The following is a 19,442-nucleotide window of genomic DNA, read 5'->3' on the forward strand; positions in this document are numbered from 1 at the left end:
TATACATGACTGTATAGACCATGGGGGTCACAAAGAGTCAGACACGGCTGAGCAACTTTCACTTTCAATTTCAAGTCATGAAATGGTTGTGAATATAATTTTAATATTTTCATAAGAAACTATTTTAGAATTAATTAGAGGAGGAGTCAGAACTAGAAGAGTAGAGAGTAATTTCAGAAGGGACAATGTAGAGATTCTTAAAATGGTTCACAGACCTCTTGGGGACCCCTGAGACCATTTCAGGTGATCTGTGAGGTATTTTTTTATTTCACTGTGTTGACATTTGCATTGAAGGCACAAAAACAATGGTGATAAAAGTGTTGTCAAGCTGTGGAACCAAACAGTACTAGTAGCATTGCATTTTTTAAAACAGCCTTATTGAAGTATAATCGATGTGCAATAAACAGTGTATATTTAAAGTGTATAACTTTATGAATTTTCACCTACATATACACCTGAAAAACAATCACTACAATCAGGATGACAAACATTTTGGTCATGTCCAAAAGTTTTCCTATAACCCTTTGTAACCTCTCTCTACCCTTCCTTCTTAGATCTATTTTCTGTCACTATAAATTGTAAAGAACCTGCCTGCCAATGCATGCGACTAAGCGATATGGATTCGATCCCTGGACTGTGAAGATCCCCTGCAGAAGGGCATGGCAACCCACTCTAGTAATCTTGCTGGAGAATCTCATGATAGAGGAGCTTGGAGGGCTACAGTTCATAGCATCTCAGAGTCAGATATGACTGAAGCAACTTAGCACATACACAATTTTATATAAATGGATTCATAGTGCAAGTACCCCTTTTTTATATTAACACTATCCAAAGGCAAACTAAACAAAGTAGATTTCAGACATCAGAAAAAGGAAGAACTCAGAAAAGAGAGGATCATCACATTTCGGAGGAAACAGTAATCCTAAATGTGTATGAACCTAAACTGTTACTAGTTACAAAATACACAAAACAAAAACTGACCAACCTAAAATGAAAAAGAAACAAATATACAACTAGAGTTGAGAAATTTCCATATCTATCTCTATCTAATGGGTAAAACAAGCATACAGGGAATCAGTAAAGATACAGGAGACACAAACAATCAACTTAATTGACAGTCATAAAACAAAAACAGCAGAATATACATTACTGTCAAGTGCACGTGGGACATTTATCAAGATTGACTATATTCTGGGCTGTAAAACAAATTTAAAAGGACTAAAATCATCAAAGTATGTTCTCTGAACAAAATGGAATTAAATTAGAAATGAATAACAGAAAGACAGCTGGAAATCCCCAAGTATTTGCAAAATAAACATTACACTTCTAAGTAATCCATAAGTCAAAGAAAAACATCACAAGGGAAATTAGAAAATATTCTGAACAGAATAAAAATGATCTTGGAAACTTGTATCTTGAAACACATGAGCTAGAAAGCTTCCTAAAACTCAAAAGACTTTTCTGATAAGAACAGTGATGCTATTTACAAATGTCACTTTTTGAAATAATGAAGTTAAGTAAAAATGCATCAACATTTGGAAGATCTATACAATGCAGTACACCACTATTGAAGATCCATTCCATGCAAGATAGACCAATGGATTTTACTATGAAGGAAGGGTTCATTGATTACAGGTTCAGATTATTGTAACTAATGAACCTTTAAGAGACTACTCGTTAGAGGCAGAAACAACTCAAATTTGGTGGAGTATTAAAAAAAAAATCCACAATTATCTAGAAAGGTTGCCAAAATGCTCCTCTTTCTCAGCTGCATATGTATGTGAAACCAGATATTCTTCATACACTTCAAACAAACCAACAAATCGCAACAGACTGAATGATGCAGATAGAAAAAATCCGCTTTCTTCTATTCAACTCTGGTGCTTAGCTGTGTCCGACTGCTCTCCTAATACTGAAATATTGGTGAATATAATTATTTTCATTAAAATGTCATTTATATTCACATACAATGAGTTTATTTTAAATAAACATTTAAAAATTTATCCGTTTTAATGTTTACCCACCATTTTAAGACAGATGGAAGAAAGCCTGAAACAAAAGTAGTCAGATTTAGTGACTGAATTATAGTGGTAAAAGTAACATGACTTAGCTATCTTAAATATAAGACTTTGTGCTCAGAAAACTGAGATAAAAAAATGATATAATCTTAATGACTTGACTGTTTATAGCAGATTTGCCTGTTCTAATCCAGAGAATTAATCACCATAATGTGAGCTGACAGAAAACTCATTCAGCTACAAATATCAGATTGTATAAGGGCTCAAATAGAATTCCAGCACATTACCAAAAGGCTGTCCTTTATACCCACACTTGAGGAAAGGACACATGTCTGCACAGTGCTGCCATGCCTGGGCTGAGACAGAACTGATGGGGTCAGGTTAGAGACTCACCCAAGGCAGAGTGAGACAAGATTCAGCACAGACAGAAGGCCTTCATCCTAGCTGTGGAGTAATGCATCCGAGCCTTCTGCAGGCATACAGAGCAGCAGTTAAAGCCTGGGGGGCAGACTGCTTAGGTTATTCTTTTCTTAGCTGTACAATTTCAAAAAAAGGTTTACTTAACCTCTTGGTGCCTCATTCTTCTTAAAACAGGGATATTATTAAATCATAGATTTATTGCGAGGACTACAAAGGTAAAGTACTTTGCTGTTGCTGTTCAGTTGTGCCCGACTCTTTGTGACCCCATGGAATGAAGCATGCCAGGCTTCCCTGTCCTTCATCATCTCCCGAAGCCTGCTCAAACTCATGTCCGCTGAGTTGGTGATGTCATCCAACCATCTTGTGCCCTGTTGTCCCCTTCTCCTCCTGCCTTCAATCTTTCCTAGCATCAGGGTCTTTTCTAATGAGTTGGCTCTTTCCATCAGGTGGCCAAAGTATTGGAATTTCAGCATCAGTCCTCCCACTGAATATTCAGGGTTGATTTCCTTTAGGATTGACTGGTTTGATCTCCTGGCAGTCCAAGGGACTCTCAAGAGTATTCTTCCACACCACAGTTCGGAAGCATCAGTTCTTCAGGGCTCAGCCTTTTTTACTGTCCAGCTCTCACAGCCATACGTGACTACTGGAAAATCCATAGCTTTGACTATACAGACTATTGTGGGAAAATAATGTCTCTGCTTTTTAATATGCTGTCTAGGTTGGTCATAGCTTTTCTTCAAATAAGCAAACATCTTTTAACTTCATGGCTGCAGTCACCATCTGCAGTGATTTTGGAGCTCAAGAAATTAAGTCTGTCACTGTTTCCACTATTTCCCATCTATTTGCCATAAAATGATGGGACCAGATGCCATGATCTTAGCTTTTGAATGTTCAGTTTTAAGCCAGCTTTTTTACTCATCAAGAGGCTCTTTAGTTCCTCTTTGCTTTCTGCATATCTGAGGTTATTGACATTCCTCCTGGCAATCTTGATTCCAGCTTGTGCTTCATCCAGCCTGGCATTTCACATGATGTACTCTGCATAGACATTAAATAAGCGGGGTGACAGTATAGAGCCTTGATATGCTCATTTCCCAATTTTGAACCAGTCTGTTGTTCCATATCCAGTTCTAACTGTTGCTTCTTGACCTGCATACAGGTTTTGCAGGAGGCAGGTAAAGTGGTCTGGTATTCTCATCTCTTTAAAAATTTTCCAAAGTTTACTGTGATCCACACAGCCAGAGGCTTTAGCATAGTCAATGAAGCAGATGTTTTTCTGGAATTCCCTTGTTTTTTCTATGATCCAACAGATGTTGGCAATTTGATCTCTGGTTCCTTTGCCTTTTCTAAATCCAGCTTGAACATGTGGAAGTTCTTGGTTCACGTACTGCTGAAGCCTAGTTTGGAAAATTTTGAGGATTACTTTGCTAGGATTACTTTGCAACTGTGCAGTAGTTTGAACATTCTTTGGCACTGACCTCCTTTGGGAATGGAATGAAAACTGACCAAGTATTGATAAATGTTATTATTCTTATGTTTTTCCTGAAATATAGAATAATAAAATACTAGTCTAGGACTTTCCCGGTGGCATAGTAGATAAGAACCACCTCCCAATGCAGGGGACATGGGTTTGATCACTGATCTGGGAAGATCCCACATGCTCTGAAGCTGCAAAGCCTGTGTGCCACAACTACTGAGCCAGCGCCTAGAGCCCACAAGCCACAACTACTGAGCCTGAGTGCTCTGGCTACTGAAGCCCACACATCTAGACCCTACGCGCTACAACAAGAGAAGCCACCACAATGAAAAGCCCGAACACTGCATGAAGAGCAGCCCATGCTCAGGACAGCTAGAGAAAGCCCATGCAAAGCAACGAAGACCCAGCGCAGCCCAAAATAAATAATAGACTTAGAAAATACTAGTCTAATATGCAGGGTGGGCTAGGGTATGAGAGATGTAATAAAACACTCTAAAAGTTAACTATGATTTCTGAAAGGTCTAGGATTAAAGTTCCATACAGTAATCACAATTAAGGTTATTAAAGTATTACCTCAAAATTATCATTTAAAAATGAGTAAATAGTACATTGATACAGACTGGATTCAGAAAGCATCTACTGAATGTTTTCAAAACCAATGCATTACTTTCATGGTTGTAAGAAAAAAAAGTATCCTCAGCTAACAATTAGGAGCCAAGTGACATGTTTTCCTTTCTTTTACAAAAACGATAATTTATTATAAGAAAACATTTAAAATGTTAACAAAGGAAAGATATAAAGTATTATTGACTGCCGTATTATAATAACTGTGTAAACACCAGCATCCAAACCTTGACTCAAGGTGAAACAGAAAAATGTCAGCTCAATGCAAAATGACTCAAGAGTCCAAGGACTATCACCCTGTATGAGAGGAGAGTCCAGAGTGTGTGTGGTGGTGACAGGTGAGAGCAGGGGGTAGGGGTGGGGAGGTGTAAACAGCCTGCTGTGATGGCAAAATACATCCCGAAAGGGCAGGCTGAAGGACTCCAGAACCTTGACTTGATGGTGGGCAAGGCAGAGTCATTCAAACAGCTTCCTGGGACGACTCCCATTCCTGGCCCATGTGCCTAAGACAGAGCCTAGAGCAAGGAGTTTGCAAAATCACCCCACAAAACGAACTGGCAGTTTGAGGTAGAAAGCGTTTTGAAAAGAGGATACTGTAGTATGCAAACTGCTCTCGGTTATGTCAACACATGGCAAAGGACTTCCGCACTCTTACTCCTGCCTGCACACTTCCGCAGGACTTCTACAGTGAATCTTCGGGAGCCCAGCACTTTCTGCCTCAGGCCAGAAACCTGCATTAAACACCCCCCACCTCCGAGCAATGAGAGCAGGCAGCAGTAGCCGGGAGGGTTTCTAGGACCCTAGGAATGCTCGAGCGCTTCTTCACGTAACCAGCTTTGTACTCCATCTGCCTGCCTGACAGAATAAGAACTTAGATGAAGGCCAGGAGGAAATGAAGTCGTGTACACAATCTATGTTTCTGATATACTCCAAACTGGTTCAGGTGCTATTTAAAAGGCAAAGGAGAGACTGTGCAGGAAGTTTGGCAACTAGGAAAACAGTAAGAGGGCTGTTCACCTTGGTGGGCCAAACATTACACTTCCTTTGAGTGAATCTTTGGGCATGAGTGGACAGAATACGCAAGACTCACAGTGACTTTTGAGAGAAAAAGACAGTGAGGAAAAGGGTACCTTGAAGATTCTAATTTGTGAACTTTTCTCAAGAACAAACTATACCATGACTAAAAGATATGTACTGACTTACCTGGAAAATATCTGTCTTGTCTTCAAATAAACTGACAAAATATTTATAGTCAGCATAAGCCCAGAATTTGGAATGATCATAGTCTCTAAATGCTCCGGAAACACTAGACTGGCCACAGTTCCAGGAAAGAAACTCTTCAAGTGTAGCTTCTACATAATTACATGCGGTTTCAAACTGAGGAGCTGCAACGGAAAAGAACCCAACTTTAAATGCATACAGAACACAGTTTCTAAATATTATTGCTTTTTCAAATGAAGATCATTTCAACCAAGAAATTACTATTTAACATTAATTAGAAATTAATTATGTACTTGGTAAATAATTAGAACCATCTATAACACTTATCCTTGGAAGAAAAGTTATGACCAACCTAGACAGCATATTCAAAAGCAGAGACATTACTTTGCCAACAAAGGTCTGTCTAGTCAAGACTATGGTTTTTCCAGTGGTCATGTATGGATGTGAGAGTTGGACTGTAAACAAAGCTGAGTGCCGAAGAACTGATGCTTTTGAACTGTGGTGTTGGAGAAGACTCTTGAGGGTCCCTTGGACTGCAAGGAGATCAGCCCTGGGTGCTCTTTGGAAGGAATAATGCTAAAGCTGAAACTCCAGTACTTTGGCCACCTTATGCGAAGAGTTGACTCATTGGAAAAGACTCTGATGCTGGGAGGGATTGGGGGCAGGAGGAGAAGGGGACGACAGAGGATGAGATGGCTGGATGGCATCACTGACTTGATGGATGTGAGTTTGAGTGAACTCCGGGAGATGGTGATGGATAGGGAGGCCTGGTGTGCTGCGATTCATGGGGTCGAAAAGAGTCGGACACGACTGAGCAACTGAACTGAACTGAGTAACACTTAACAATATTCATGATTAAATTTAAAAGTAAAAAAACACAAATTTAATCTTTAAAGACTACTCTTTCTATCGCCTGATGCAGTGATCCAGAGAAATACTTTATCAATTCTCCAAGACCTTTTCCGGGAGCTGTGAGGTCTGAACTATTTTTATAATAATACTACGACAGTATTTGTCCTTCTCACGCTTATTCTCTCGCAGGGATACAATGGAGTTTTCAAGGGGCTACATGGCATGCGTTGATGTCACTGCTGTGACAGCTAGTCACAGCAGCATGTGTGACTAGCTGTATGTGCTTAGTAGAATATGTGCTTATATTCTTATATTTTTAAATGTCTGTAAACAAAAACAAAGAGAACTGCTCACCAACCAGTTTTACAAGGATTAAGTGGTAACCCACTGCAGTCATTGACTAACAGTGCACTCTCAGAGAAAACCAAGACCATAACAGGATGAAGCACTCTGTGGTTCAGATAGAAGAAATTAAGACCATAACAGGGTGCTCTGTGCTTTGGATGAGCAGGCCTCTTGGATAGTTAGATGTATATCTTGGGAAGAACTTCAGTGACCAGATCCTTGGATCTTCCTAAAGAAAAGCATTAAAATCATTAACTTTATATATTGGTTGTTTGTGACTACCAAGATGTCTGCTTGACTCCACATGTTCCCTAGGCCAAATTCATATATATATACAGGCTTCTTCCCTACCCTTTGGAGCAGTTTTCTCAGAGGTCCTAAGAGGCTCTCTCCTGTGCTAAAGTTCTCATTGAAAGAAAGTGAAAATTGCTCAGTCGTGTCCAGTCCATGGAATTCTCCAGGCCAGAATACTGGAGTGGGTAGCCTTTCCCTTTTCCAGCGATCTTCCCGACTCAGGAATCGAACTGGGGTCTCCTGCATTGCAGTTGGATTCTTTAACAACTGAGCTATTAAGGAATTAAGACACCAAATAAAACTTAAACTCACAAGTATCACATTGAGCATTTTTCTTTAAGTAGACATATCTCAGCTTAATTAGTAATAGTAATTTAAAGTTTGTTTATTTATTCATTAACTCATTTATTTCAGAATCATTTACTAAGTACCTAATTTGTAACTAGTATTGTGTTCAAGTTTCCTGATGCTGGGAAAGATTGAAGGCGAGAGAAGAAGGGGACGACAGAGGATGAGATGGTTGGATGGCATCACCAACTCAATGGACATGAGTTTGAGTGAACTCTGGGAGTTGGTGATGGACAGGGAGGCCTGGCATGCTGCAAGTCTATGGGGCCGCAAAGAGTAGGACACGACTGAGCAACTGAACTGAACTGAATGGTAAGTATCACGAGATATAACCTACATCAACCAAAGCTCACTCACTGGGGTACTCAATAGTTTTTTATTTATTTAATTTGGCTGTGCTGGGTCTTAGTTGTGGCATGCAGGATCTAGTTCCCTGACCAGGGATGGAACCCAGGCCCCCTGTATTGGGAGCACAGAATTTTAGTTAGTGGAAAGTCCCCTCAATTATTTTAAGTATAAAGGAATCCTGAGTCTAAAAAGTTTGAGAACTACTTCTGCAGATTAAAAAAAAAAAAAAAAAAAAGGCAACACTGTCTTTTGAAAACTTTTGACTTTATACTGTACATTTATCATATAGAACTCCTTAGAATCTGTCCATTAAGTGGAGAATGGCAATTTAAAGTCTGTTTATTTATTCATTAACTCATTTATTTCAGAATCATTTATTAAGTACCTAATTTGTGACTAGTATTGTGTTCAGGTTTCCAGGAACATAAAAGAAATGGATAATACTCTTGAATTTAGAATATATTTAGACAAAAAGAAAACTTTAACCAGAATAACAGGGAATGTGAGGCATCATATAATTAGATGCAAAATTCTGTGCCACAGCCAACCTAGGAGAAGGCAAAGACGGGAGATGAGGGTTGATCAGGAAAGCCTGAAGGATAGTCTGCTGTCTGTCCAGAGTGGTTTGTTCCTACAGGTAGAACTGTTTTATACAAGAATTATTATTCTAAATAGTGATGAAATAATTTCTCTTTTGCAGTTAGCAGAATACTCTAAATGTACATTGGAATGTTAATATTCAAGTAATCTGATGACAATCTATTTTGCAAAGCATGACATCCTTTCAAGAGGGAATGTAGATCTAACACATATAATTCAATCAGCACAGTGCTTGACACATGACAGATACTTAGTAAAAGCTAGGCACTATTACTAGGACTGTGCTTAGTCGCTCAGTCGTTTCCAGCTTTGCGACCCCATGGACTGTAGCCCACCAGGTTCCTCTGTCAACGGGATTTTTCAAGCAAGAATCCTGGAGTAGGTTGCCATAGGCACAAGTACTAGTAATGTCCTACTATTTATTTATATATTTACTTGTTTAGTTGCTAAGTCATATCTGACTCTTCATCAACCCATAAGTTGGGGCACCTAAAAACTAGCTGAATTAGTATTAGGAAGAAAAGCGTATTCAAAGAGCTTTTATCTTTTCCTTCCATTTCCTCCCAAATGGTTCAAGATTGTCTCAATCACCTTTCCTCATTTCTTTATCCTAAAGCCTCAGAACTGCAGAGAAATAATAGAGGGGAGGGTATGTGTCACCCATAATTCACCTATTTCATCAATTTGTCACTTGACTTTGAAAAGCAGGAAAACTTTACTAGGGAACATTTATCTAAAAACCAGTATATTTAAGAACTCTTTAAATTTGATCATTTTTGAGGAACATTTAGAACAGTGGCTAGTACACAGTAACCCATCAATATATATGAGCTCTTAATCATCAACATCATCATCAAGAATTTACCATAACAGCTTTGGAAAACACTTAAAAAAAAACCAAACAAACAAGAAAGCTACATGGTGCTGGAATCATTTCTAAATTGTTTCATTAAGCTCCAATGGGAGCCTGAAGACCTTCCACTGTCTTGTGAGTTTTCACTTCACAGAATTCAGTCCAACAAATCCAGCTGAATACTAAAGCCATTCCTTGAGCCACCTGCCTCTGGGGTAGACTGAGGAGGACTTTTCAGTTATGACCAGGTTTCATATGCACATTTGTGTTGCAGCCTCATCATTTTGTCACAGCAAGTTCTGTACTTAAAAAAATGAAAACCTAAAAGTGCAAAAATTGCACTGTTACTGTCAGGGAAAGAACTGTTACAGGGAAAGACAGTAACAGAGAATTGTTAATGTCAGGGAAAACTACAATGAATGGAACGAACAAAACTGACAGGCTTTTTTATTTACATAGTGATTTCAAAATAGAATCTTTTTACTCCTTGTTGGTATTAGTAGCACCAAAGGAACTGTTTTCATTCTGTTATCATGACGATTTCTTTCTGGGTAGTACAGCTGTTCTTCTTAGTTTATTCTGTGCAATGGAATTGTTCTTTTCTAATTTGATTGTTATTGTTCTTTAATATTTTAGGCAGCTGAAACTTTCATCCTACTTACTATCAAAATTTTAGGTAAGAAGCAGCTCAAATGCTTTTAGGATTTGGGAACAGTGTAAAAGTTAAGCTTTAATTCTTATAAAGGGAGTCCTAAAGTATTTTTGTGCATAGCACCGAAACAAGTATTTTTCCATTTTGTTAAGACTTCATCATCTCACAAGCAAGAAACATTTGGAATGTGGGTACCGAGTATGACTTCTGATCGTTACTCCACTCCCTATCTACAAATGTTTAGGCTTGTTTATACATCTGCTTGGCAAATTACTGCCAGCTAAGTTTTAGTGTTGTCACTGAGAATATATGTTGGCAAATGAATTCAATCCAAAATGGCTTCAAAGAGCAATGTGATGTCACAATCTGCTTCCTAAAATAAACTGAGATACATTACAATCAAATATGCTAGCTGTCAACACTATTATTTCAAGCATTCTAAAAAATTTCTAACCAAGACCTAAAACAGAAATAAATATGCTCAATAGAAAGGTAAAAAACTTATTGTTGCTTGTAAGATCAAATAGTTGTCTTCCTAAAAAGCCCACAAGAATAAACTAAAAAACTATGTACACTATTAAGATAAAAAACTATGTACACTATTAAAGATAAAAAAATACAAAAAATAATTTGGGAGAATGGCATTGTAACATGTATACTATCATGTAAGAATCGAATCGCCAGTCTATGTCCGACGCGTGCTTGGGGCTGGTGCACGGTGATGACCCAGAGAGACGTTATGGGGAGGGAGGTGGGGGGGGGGTTCATGTTTGGGAACGCATGTACACCCGTGGTTGATTCATGTCAATGTATGGCAAAACCAATACAGTATTGTAAATTAAAATAAAGGAAAAAAAATTAAAAAAAAAAACAAAAACAAAAACAGAAATATCTTTTTATGCAGAAAAAAAATACAAAAAATAAATGGCATTTATTTGTGTACCAATCACAGTTAGAAAAACAGAATAGGCAAAAATATTTCCTTCCTAACAGCTATAAAAAATTCATAATATTTTAAGAAATTTATAGACTTGTAAGAAAATTTTTTTTTACCCAAATCTTTTTAGTGAGATTAAAAAAAAAAAACTTAATAAGCAAAGATTTCATGTTCCTATGTAGGATGGTACAGTACTGTCACATGGTAGATCATTTCAAATTATGTAATTCATAGTACTTCAAGAATTTTCATTTAAATCCTTTTGACTGGAGACTTCCCTGTTAAGTCAGTGACTAAGACTCCATGACCCCAATGCCGGGGCCTGGGTTCAATCCCTGGTCCAGAGAACTAGATCTCATGTGCTGCAACTAAAGTTCTTGCATGCCATAAGTAAGACCTGGTGCAGCTAAATAAATAAATATTTTAAAAAAATCTTGTTGACTGAAGGAGAAAAAAAATCACATGACCTAAAAGTTGTGAGTTACTTTTTATTCGGAGGATCTTACTGAGGAATACAGCTTAGGAAACAGCTGCTAAAATAGCTCTGAGGAACTGTTTCAAAGAGGTAAAGGAGGAGCTGGGATATATAGGAATTTTTGTGGGGAGGAGGGGAAAAAATGCAATTAAACATTCAAAAGATTAAGCTAATTACAAAAAAAAAATTATTTGATATGCATCTTAACTATTTGGGACCAAGATCTGGTTTTTCTCCATTCTTAATGCCCCTGAGGGAGCACCATTATGGAGGGGGAGGTAGCTGCAATGATTGATAGCTTGAAGGCCGGAACATGTCTTGTTTAATGTGAATACACTGTTTACTAAAAATGAAAAGTTGATGCTGTGAAAGCACTGCACTCAACATGCCAGCAAATTTGGAAAACTCAGCAGTGGCCACAGTTTTCATTCCAATCCCAAAGAAAGGCAATGCCAAAGAATGCTCAAACTACCACACAATTGCACTCATCTCACACGCTAGCAAAATAATGCTCAAAATTCTCCAAGCCAGGCCTCAACAGTACGTGAACCATGAACTTCCAGATGTTCAAGCAGGATTTAGAAAAGGCAGAGGAACCAGAGATCAAATTGCCAACATTGGTTGGATCACTGAAAAAGCAAGAGCGTTCCAGAAAAATATCTACTTCTGCTTTATTAACTATGCCAAAGCCTTTGACTGTGTGGATTACAACAAACTGTGGAAAATTCTTCAAGAGAGGGGAATACCAAACCACCTGACCTGCCTCCTGAGAAATCTGTATGCAGGTCAAGAAGCAATAGTTAGAAACAGACATGGAAAAACAGACTGGTTCCAAAACAGGAAAGCAGTACGTCAAGGCTGTATATAGTCACCCTGTTTATTTAACTTATATGCAGAGTACATCATGAGAAATGCTGGGCTGGAGGAAGGATAAGCTGGAATCAAGATTGCCAGGAGAAATATCAATAACCTCAGATATGCAGATGGCACCACCCTTAGGGCAGAAAGCGAAGAACTAAAGAGCCTCTTGATGAAAGTGAAAGAGGAGAGTGAAAAAGTTGGCTAAAACTTAACATTCAGAAAACTAAGATCATGGCATCCAATCCCATCACTCATGGTAAATAGGAAAACAATGGAAACAGTGAGAGACTTTATTTTGGGGGGCTCCAAAATCACTGCAGATGGTGACTGCAGCCATGAAATAAAAATAAGCTTACTCCTTGGAAGAAAAGTTATGACCAACCTAGACAGCATATTCAAAAGCAGAGACATTACTTTGCCAACAAAGGTCTGTCTACTCAGAGCTATGGTTTTCCCAGTAGTCATGTATGGATGTGAGAGTTGGACTATAAAGAAAGCTGAGCCAGAAGAACTGATGCTTTTGAACTGTGGTATTGGAGAGACCCCTGAGAGTCCCTTGGACTGCAAGGAGATCCAACTAGTCCATCCTAAAGGAAATCAGTCCTGGGTGTTCACTGGAAGGACTGATGCTGAGGCTGAAACTCCAAAACTTTGGCCACCTGATGCAAAGAACTGACTCTTTTGAAAAGACCCTGATGCTGGGAAAGATTGAAGGTGAGAGAAGAAGGGGACGACGGAGGACGAGATGGTTAGATGGCATCACCAACTCAATGGACGTGAGTTTGAGTAAACTTTAGGAGTTGGTGATGGACAGGGAAGCCTGGCGTGCTGCAGTCCATAGGGTCGCAAAGAGTCGGACATGATTGATCGAGTGAACTGAACTGAACACTGTTTAAGTTTCATTTAGAGGAATAAAGTTCAATTGCACATATGCATGCACGTGTACTTACTCACATCCAACTCTCTGTGATCCCACAGACTGTTCCTGCCAGGCTTCTCTGTCTAAGGGAATTCTCCAGGCAAGAATACTGGAGTAGGTTGCCATTTCCTTCTCCAGTGGAATCTTCCTGCCCCAGGGATTGAATCTGTGTCTCCTGCACTGGCAGGTTAATTCTTAACCACTGCATCACCAGTATCCAGTAAAATGCTGAGACAGAAGAGTGACTGGGGAAGATGAGTTGTTCTTTCAAATATTAAAATACATAACAGCTGTAAAAAATAGTTTTTAGCAAGTGTTTTACTGGCCCCAAAACTGATAGTTCAGTATGTGGTCCAAAAAGAGATGCTGAAATATATAAGACTATAGTAATATAATAAAGGTAGTTTCAAAGTTGGTAGGAAAAGATGGAATTATTCAGAAAAAGGTACTACAATAAAGATACTACTACCAATTTAACTATTTGGAAAAGTCAGTGAACACAACATACCAAAATAAATATGGAATGGATAAAGAGTAAAATGTGAAAAAGTAATCAAGCTATTAAAAGAAAATATTAGAACATTTACTATTGTCAGGATACAGAAGGAATTTCTAAATAAAGTAAGAATAAAAATATTAATTAAATATTATTTGATCTTACTATAAAGATATGAAGCAAAATAAAAAGGCAAATAATAAACTGGGAAATTAGTACATTAGTAACAAACACAGTATTCTTTAAATATAAGTAATATATTTATTAAAAAGAAAACCCAAAACCTAAAACCCTGATAAGGATAACTGAAAGAAAAATTACCAGACAAAATACAAACTATTAATAAACGTGAACATACGTTCAACAACACCAACAAAGAAATGTTAATTAAAGTTATGAGGCACTCATCTTTCACCTATCAACAAGGTATTTTTTAAAAAACATAAATTTCTGTCAGGGCAAAGGAGGGGCCAAACACTTATACGTTCTGAAAGGAGAGTAAATGTAAACCATCCTTCTGCAAAGCACTTGGCCTCAGGTATCAAAGGTCTTTTATTCTTTCACTCCACAGGCGTCTGACTATCCAGATATTAGGTGTTCAGCCAATGATGAGACATGGCCCTGGCTCCCACGAGGGATCTTCTTGAGGCAAAGAGAGACTTTAAACTGCTAACTGCTTACACAATTAACCATGTGATCAGAGCTGCGCTAAGTGTTACTAAGAAATACAAGGTGGTCCGAGATAACTCGGTAGTCATATCTGATTTGGGGGGTGAGGGAGGGAGAATGTGGTCAGAAAGACTGCCATGAGAAGATGACCTCTGAGCTGAGATCTGAAGGAAGCAGTGGAACCAACTAGGTAAAGCTGGGGTAAGGGAAAGTGGGAGAAGAGAGAAGAATCACTAGACTGTATATGCAAAGGCCCTGAAGTAAGAAGAAACAAATCTCTGGAAACACAAAAATCTTAAAAGCTTATCTGCCCCAAGCTCAGAAAGAGGAGGCAAACAGAGCTTTTTATACCATTAATAAAAATGTTGGTCTTTAGCCGAAGGGTAATAGGACGCTATCTAAGGGTTCTAAACAGATAAAGAAGATGAGATTTTTCTTTTTTTTTAAACTGTCTCTGGTTTCATTATGAGGAATGGCTGGGGCGAGAGGAGAGCAGGTGAAGAGGGACTAGGCATGAGGCTACTGCAACCATGGAGGTGAGGGACAGCAGGGTAATCCCAACTGGAGGATGGTCATGGAGTGAGAAGCAGGGAGATGCCGGATGCTTAGGACGTAAGTCACTGAGTCACCAGACACCACTGGGAGAGGCCATCAGCATGGCTCAGAGGTTTCTGGTGTAAGCAGCTCCATGGATAGTGCTGCTCCTGGTGCTAATGCTCATACCCTTTGGCCCAGTCATTCTCCTAGGAAAATAATCAGAAATTTGGGCAAGATTTACTTTCAAACATGTTCACTACAGTCTTATTTATAAATTAAAACCTCTAAGCAATCTAATCAAATTAGAATTTTAAAACTAAATTAAAACTCTGATACTATCAGAGTTTCCTTGGTGGCTCACGGTAAAGAATCCACCTGCCAATGCGGGAGACAAAGAGACATGGGTTCAATCTCTGGGTCAGGAAGATCCCCTGGAGGAGGAAACGGCAACCCACTACAGTATTCTTGCCTTGGAAGTCTCGTGGATGCAAGAGCCTGGTGGGCTACACTCCCTGGGGTTGCAAGAGAGTCGAACACAACTTAGCAACTAAACAACAACAATAACAACAATGATACTAGCGTACAATGGAAGAGTAGGTAACCATTTAAAAGTCATATTTAATGTCAAAAGAAGCTACTCAGAATATGTTAAGAAAAAAAAGCAGGTTGTTAAAATTTATACAACTTTATTTTTAAAATATAAAAAGGCTTGCATTGAATATACATCACAATGTAATCAGTGATTGCCTGTTGGTAACAGGAATAAGTCTTTTTAATTTTCTCTGGGTCTTCCCATTTTTCCAGTGCTCTCTAAAATGAGGAAGGTATATTTTTTATTTTTAAGTTATTTCTATTTTAAAATAACATTTGTTGAGCATTTACTATGTGCCAGACACTATTCTAAATGTTTAATGAATATGAACACATTTAACTTTGAATTGCTCAAAGCAAAATTTGAACCCATACGAGCCGACTAGAATCAGCTCTCTTACAACACTACCCAAAAGTGCTTGTGGAAGTAGTGTATTTATACACAAAGGAATAACTTAAAAAGAACAAATTATTAACCTACATGAGAAAATGTCTGCATGTCATATAGTTGATAAAGAGTTAATATTCAGAATATATGAAGGTCTCTTTTACCACTGAACAAAAAGATTTTGTTTGTTTTGCAAACAAAACCACATAAAAACAAAAACCATCTCAATTAGAAAACAAGCAGAGGACTTGAATAGCCATTTCTCCAAATCAGATATACAAATGGTCAATAAGACCATAGGAAGATGCTCAACAACGTTAGTCATTAGGGAAATGCATCAAGCTATAATGAGATACAACTTTACACACTCTAGATAGCCAGAATGAAAAATGAAATAAGTATTGGCAAGGATGGAGAGAAACTAGACCATTCACACACTGGGGTGGGAATGTAAAACAGTTCAGCTGTTTTGGAAAACAGTTTGGCAGTTCCTCAAAAGTTAAACATAGCTGCTGTATGACTGGGCAGTTACACTTCTAGGTTTAACCCAAGAGAAGTGAAAACATATGTCCACACAAAAACTTGTACATAAATGTTCATAGTAGCATTATTCATAACAGTCAAAAAGTGGAAATAACCCAAACATCCATCAGCTGATGAATGGACTGACACTGTTTATCCATAATGGAATATTCAGCTCAGTTCAGTTGCTCAGTGTCCATTATTCAGTGTCCGACTCTTTGCGACCCCATGAACCGCAGCATGCCAGGCCTCCTTGTTCATCACCAAATCCCAGAGTCCACCCAAACCCATGTCCATCAAGTCAGTGATGCCATCCAACCGTCTCATCCTCCGTCGTCCCCTTCTTTTCCTGCCCTCAATCTTTCCCAGCATCAGGGTCTTTCCCAATGAGTCAGCTCTTCTCATCAGGTGGCCAAAGTATTGGAGTTTCAGCTTTAGCATCAGTCCTTCCAATGAACACCCAGGACTGATCTCCTTTAGGATGGACTGGTTGGATCTCCTTGCAGTCCAAGGGACTCTCAAGAGTCTTCTTCAACATCACAGTTCAAAAGCATCAATTCTTCGGTGCCCAGCCTTCTTTATAGTCCAACTCTCACATCCACACATGACTACTGGGAAAACCATAGCTCTGAGTAGACAGACCTTTGTTGGCAAAGTAATGTCTCTGCTTTTGAATATGCTGTCTAGGTTGGTCATAACTTTCCTTCCAAAGAGTAAGCGTCTTTTAATTTCATGGCTGCAATCACCATCTGCAGTGATTTTGGAGCCCCCAAAAATAAAGTCAGCCACTGTTTCCCCATCTATTTGCCATGAAGTGATGGGACCGGTTGCCATGATCTTAGTTTTCTGAATGTTGAGCTTCAAGCCAACTTTTTCACTCTCCTCTTTCACTTTCATCAAGAGGCTCCTGAGTTCTTCACTTTCTGCCATAAGGGTGGTGTCATCTGCATATCTGCGGTTATTGATATTTCTCCCGGCAATTTTGATTCCAGCTTGTGCTTCCTCCAGCCCATTATTCAGCAATAAAAAGAAAATACAAATACATGCTACAACATGGGTAAATTTTAAAAACATGCTACATGAAAAAAAGCTAGACACAAAAGGCCACAACCACATGATTCCATTTTTATATGTCCAGAATAGGCAAATCTATAAAAAACAGGAAAGTAGATTAGTGGTTGCCAGGGGTGGAGAAGGGTGTGAATGAGGAGTGACCACCAGTGGGAACCAGATTTATCTGCAGTGTGATGAAAATGTTCTAGAATTAGATAGTGGTGGTAATTGCACAAAATTATGAAGATGCTAAAAGCACTGAATTGTGTACTTTTAAGTGGTGGATTTTATATGAATTTTGTCCAAAGACCAGATTATCTTTCTAAGAGACTTTCTGCCTCCCTTTTTCTTTTCTTCATGAGTACTAACTTTAAAATGTCAAATTACTGTTAGTTCTTCTGTAAAACAGAACAATAATAGTTCCACTCTAAGTGGGCTTGAAGAAGATTAAGAGAGTTAATAAGTAAAAAGCACTCAGAACAGTGTCTGACACAATAGTTGTCAATAGCTATTAGTAGTATTTGGAGTCTAACCAGGAGGTGAAAAAAATTACAATTTCTATTTTTCTTCAAATTACTGTTTAACAGAAGCTTCAGTGAGTAGAAGATTTATGTGACTAAAGTCAAGAAAACAAGAGCACAAGCTGATTTTTACGTGGCTGCTGCTGGTCTAGCATTTAATTTAAAAATACAACAAACCACAATGAGGAGCCAAAGAGTTTATGTTAATACTGCTCTATCTGTCACTGAAGTATAAAGGGGTCCTAGACACCAAAAACCCAGTAATTTTATGAGATATACACGAGAGAAAGAAGCTTAGAGAAGCTGGAAGAGAAACTGGGCAATTTTTTAGTTCCTTTGGGGTTATTAATAGATATCCTTAATATCTTCACAGAGCCACTTCACAGCAATGCTTAAAACACTATGAATTTCTAGACCACCAAATCTGTCCATATTTAAATAGAAGATACACACATATTCTGAAGCCAGACCATGATCACGGACTTCTTTAGATTAGAAACATTTCTAATCTGTTTTTTTTTTCCTTTAAATTAACTATTTTTAGAGTAACGGTAATTGCCTTCTCTGACTGTATGGCAAAAAAATCAGTTACAAGTCTTGAGGGAAAAAAGGGGAGCTGGCAAAATCTAGTTGCTTAAGAGGATGAAAAAAACAGCTTCACGAATGTTTCACATTTATACAACACAACAGAGGTCAGGCTGCTGATAAAGCAGAGAGATAAAATTACACCAAGACTAAGCACTATAAATAGTGACTGATAAAAGGACACATAAATAAAGGGACAAATAAAAGGACACATTTTACATGAGACAAAAATGGAGGGGACTGTTAGATTAGCATTGGTCTCTTTCAGTCAGGTAAGTAATAGCACATTAACAAATATTTATTAAGTGTCTACCATGATCAATGAACTATGATAATATGAACAAATACATTTTACATGGGGTTATAAATTACAGGTTATTTAGCCTAAAAAAAATCTTAAATTATCCTTTGAAAACTTCTAATGTTTCCCCATCTGCAAATGGTCAAAAAGAGGATTAGAAATAAAGGATTCTCCAGAGATAAAGAAACCACGGCTGAGACATGGGAACGTTATGAAGACACATTACGATGACGATTCCTGGTAGTCCTACCTGTGTCTGTGCTTTTCCTTCCCATCCTAAATCGTATCTGCTTGCCATGGAGGACCTCAGAGAGATGTTTAGCAGTCCAGTGTCGTGCCGGCCAATCAAAAACCATGTTATAGAAGACTGCAGGTTGTTGTAAACACATTATGATTTCTTTTGCTTTCTCTGGTGTAAAAGGTTTGACATGTTTACCTAGGGAGAGAAATAAGAGAACTATATAGACAACTAAAAAGTTATTTAAGATAATACGAAGCATAAACAGCTACTATTGGTTCTACTATGGCAAATGTTTTG

The 19,442-nt window shown here is 38.2% G+C and overlaps 1 protein-coding gene across 2 annotated transcripts in view; it reads right to left on the minus strand.

Annotated features, from left to right (window-relative positions):
• The window catches only part of HSPBAP1 (HSPB1 associated protein 1), a 55,166-nt gene that overhangs the window by 17,911 nt on the left and 17,813 nt on the right, over positions 1 to 19,442 (minus strand). For both annotated transcript variants that reach the window (XM_052641945.1, XM_052641938.1), the window contains exons 2-3: positions 19,155 to 19,340; positions 5,740 to 5,921 (exon numbers count right to left, since the gene is read on the minus strand). In XM_052641945.1, the coding sequence (XP_052497905.1) occupies positions 5,740 to 5,921; positions 19,155 to 19,340 (368 nt within the window). The remainder of the gene's footprint in view (positions 1 to 5,739; positions 5,922 to 19,154; positions 19,341 to 19,442) is intronic.

Source organism: Budorcas taxicolor, chromosome 1, assembly GCF_023091745.1.
Source record: "Budorcas taxicolor isolate Tak-1 chromosome 1, Takin1.1, whole genome shotgun sequence".
NCBI classification, from domain to species: Eukaryota; Metazoa; Chordata; class Mammalia; order Artiodactyla; family Bovidae; genus Budorcas; species Budorcas taxicolor.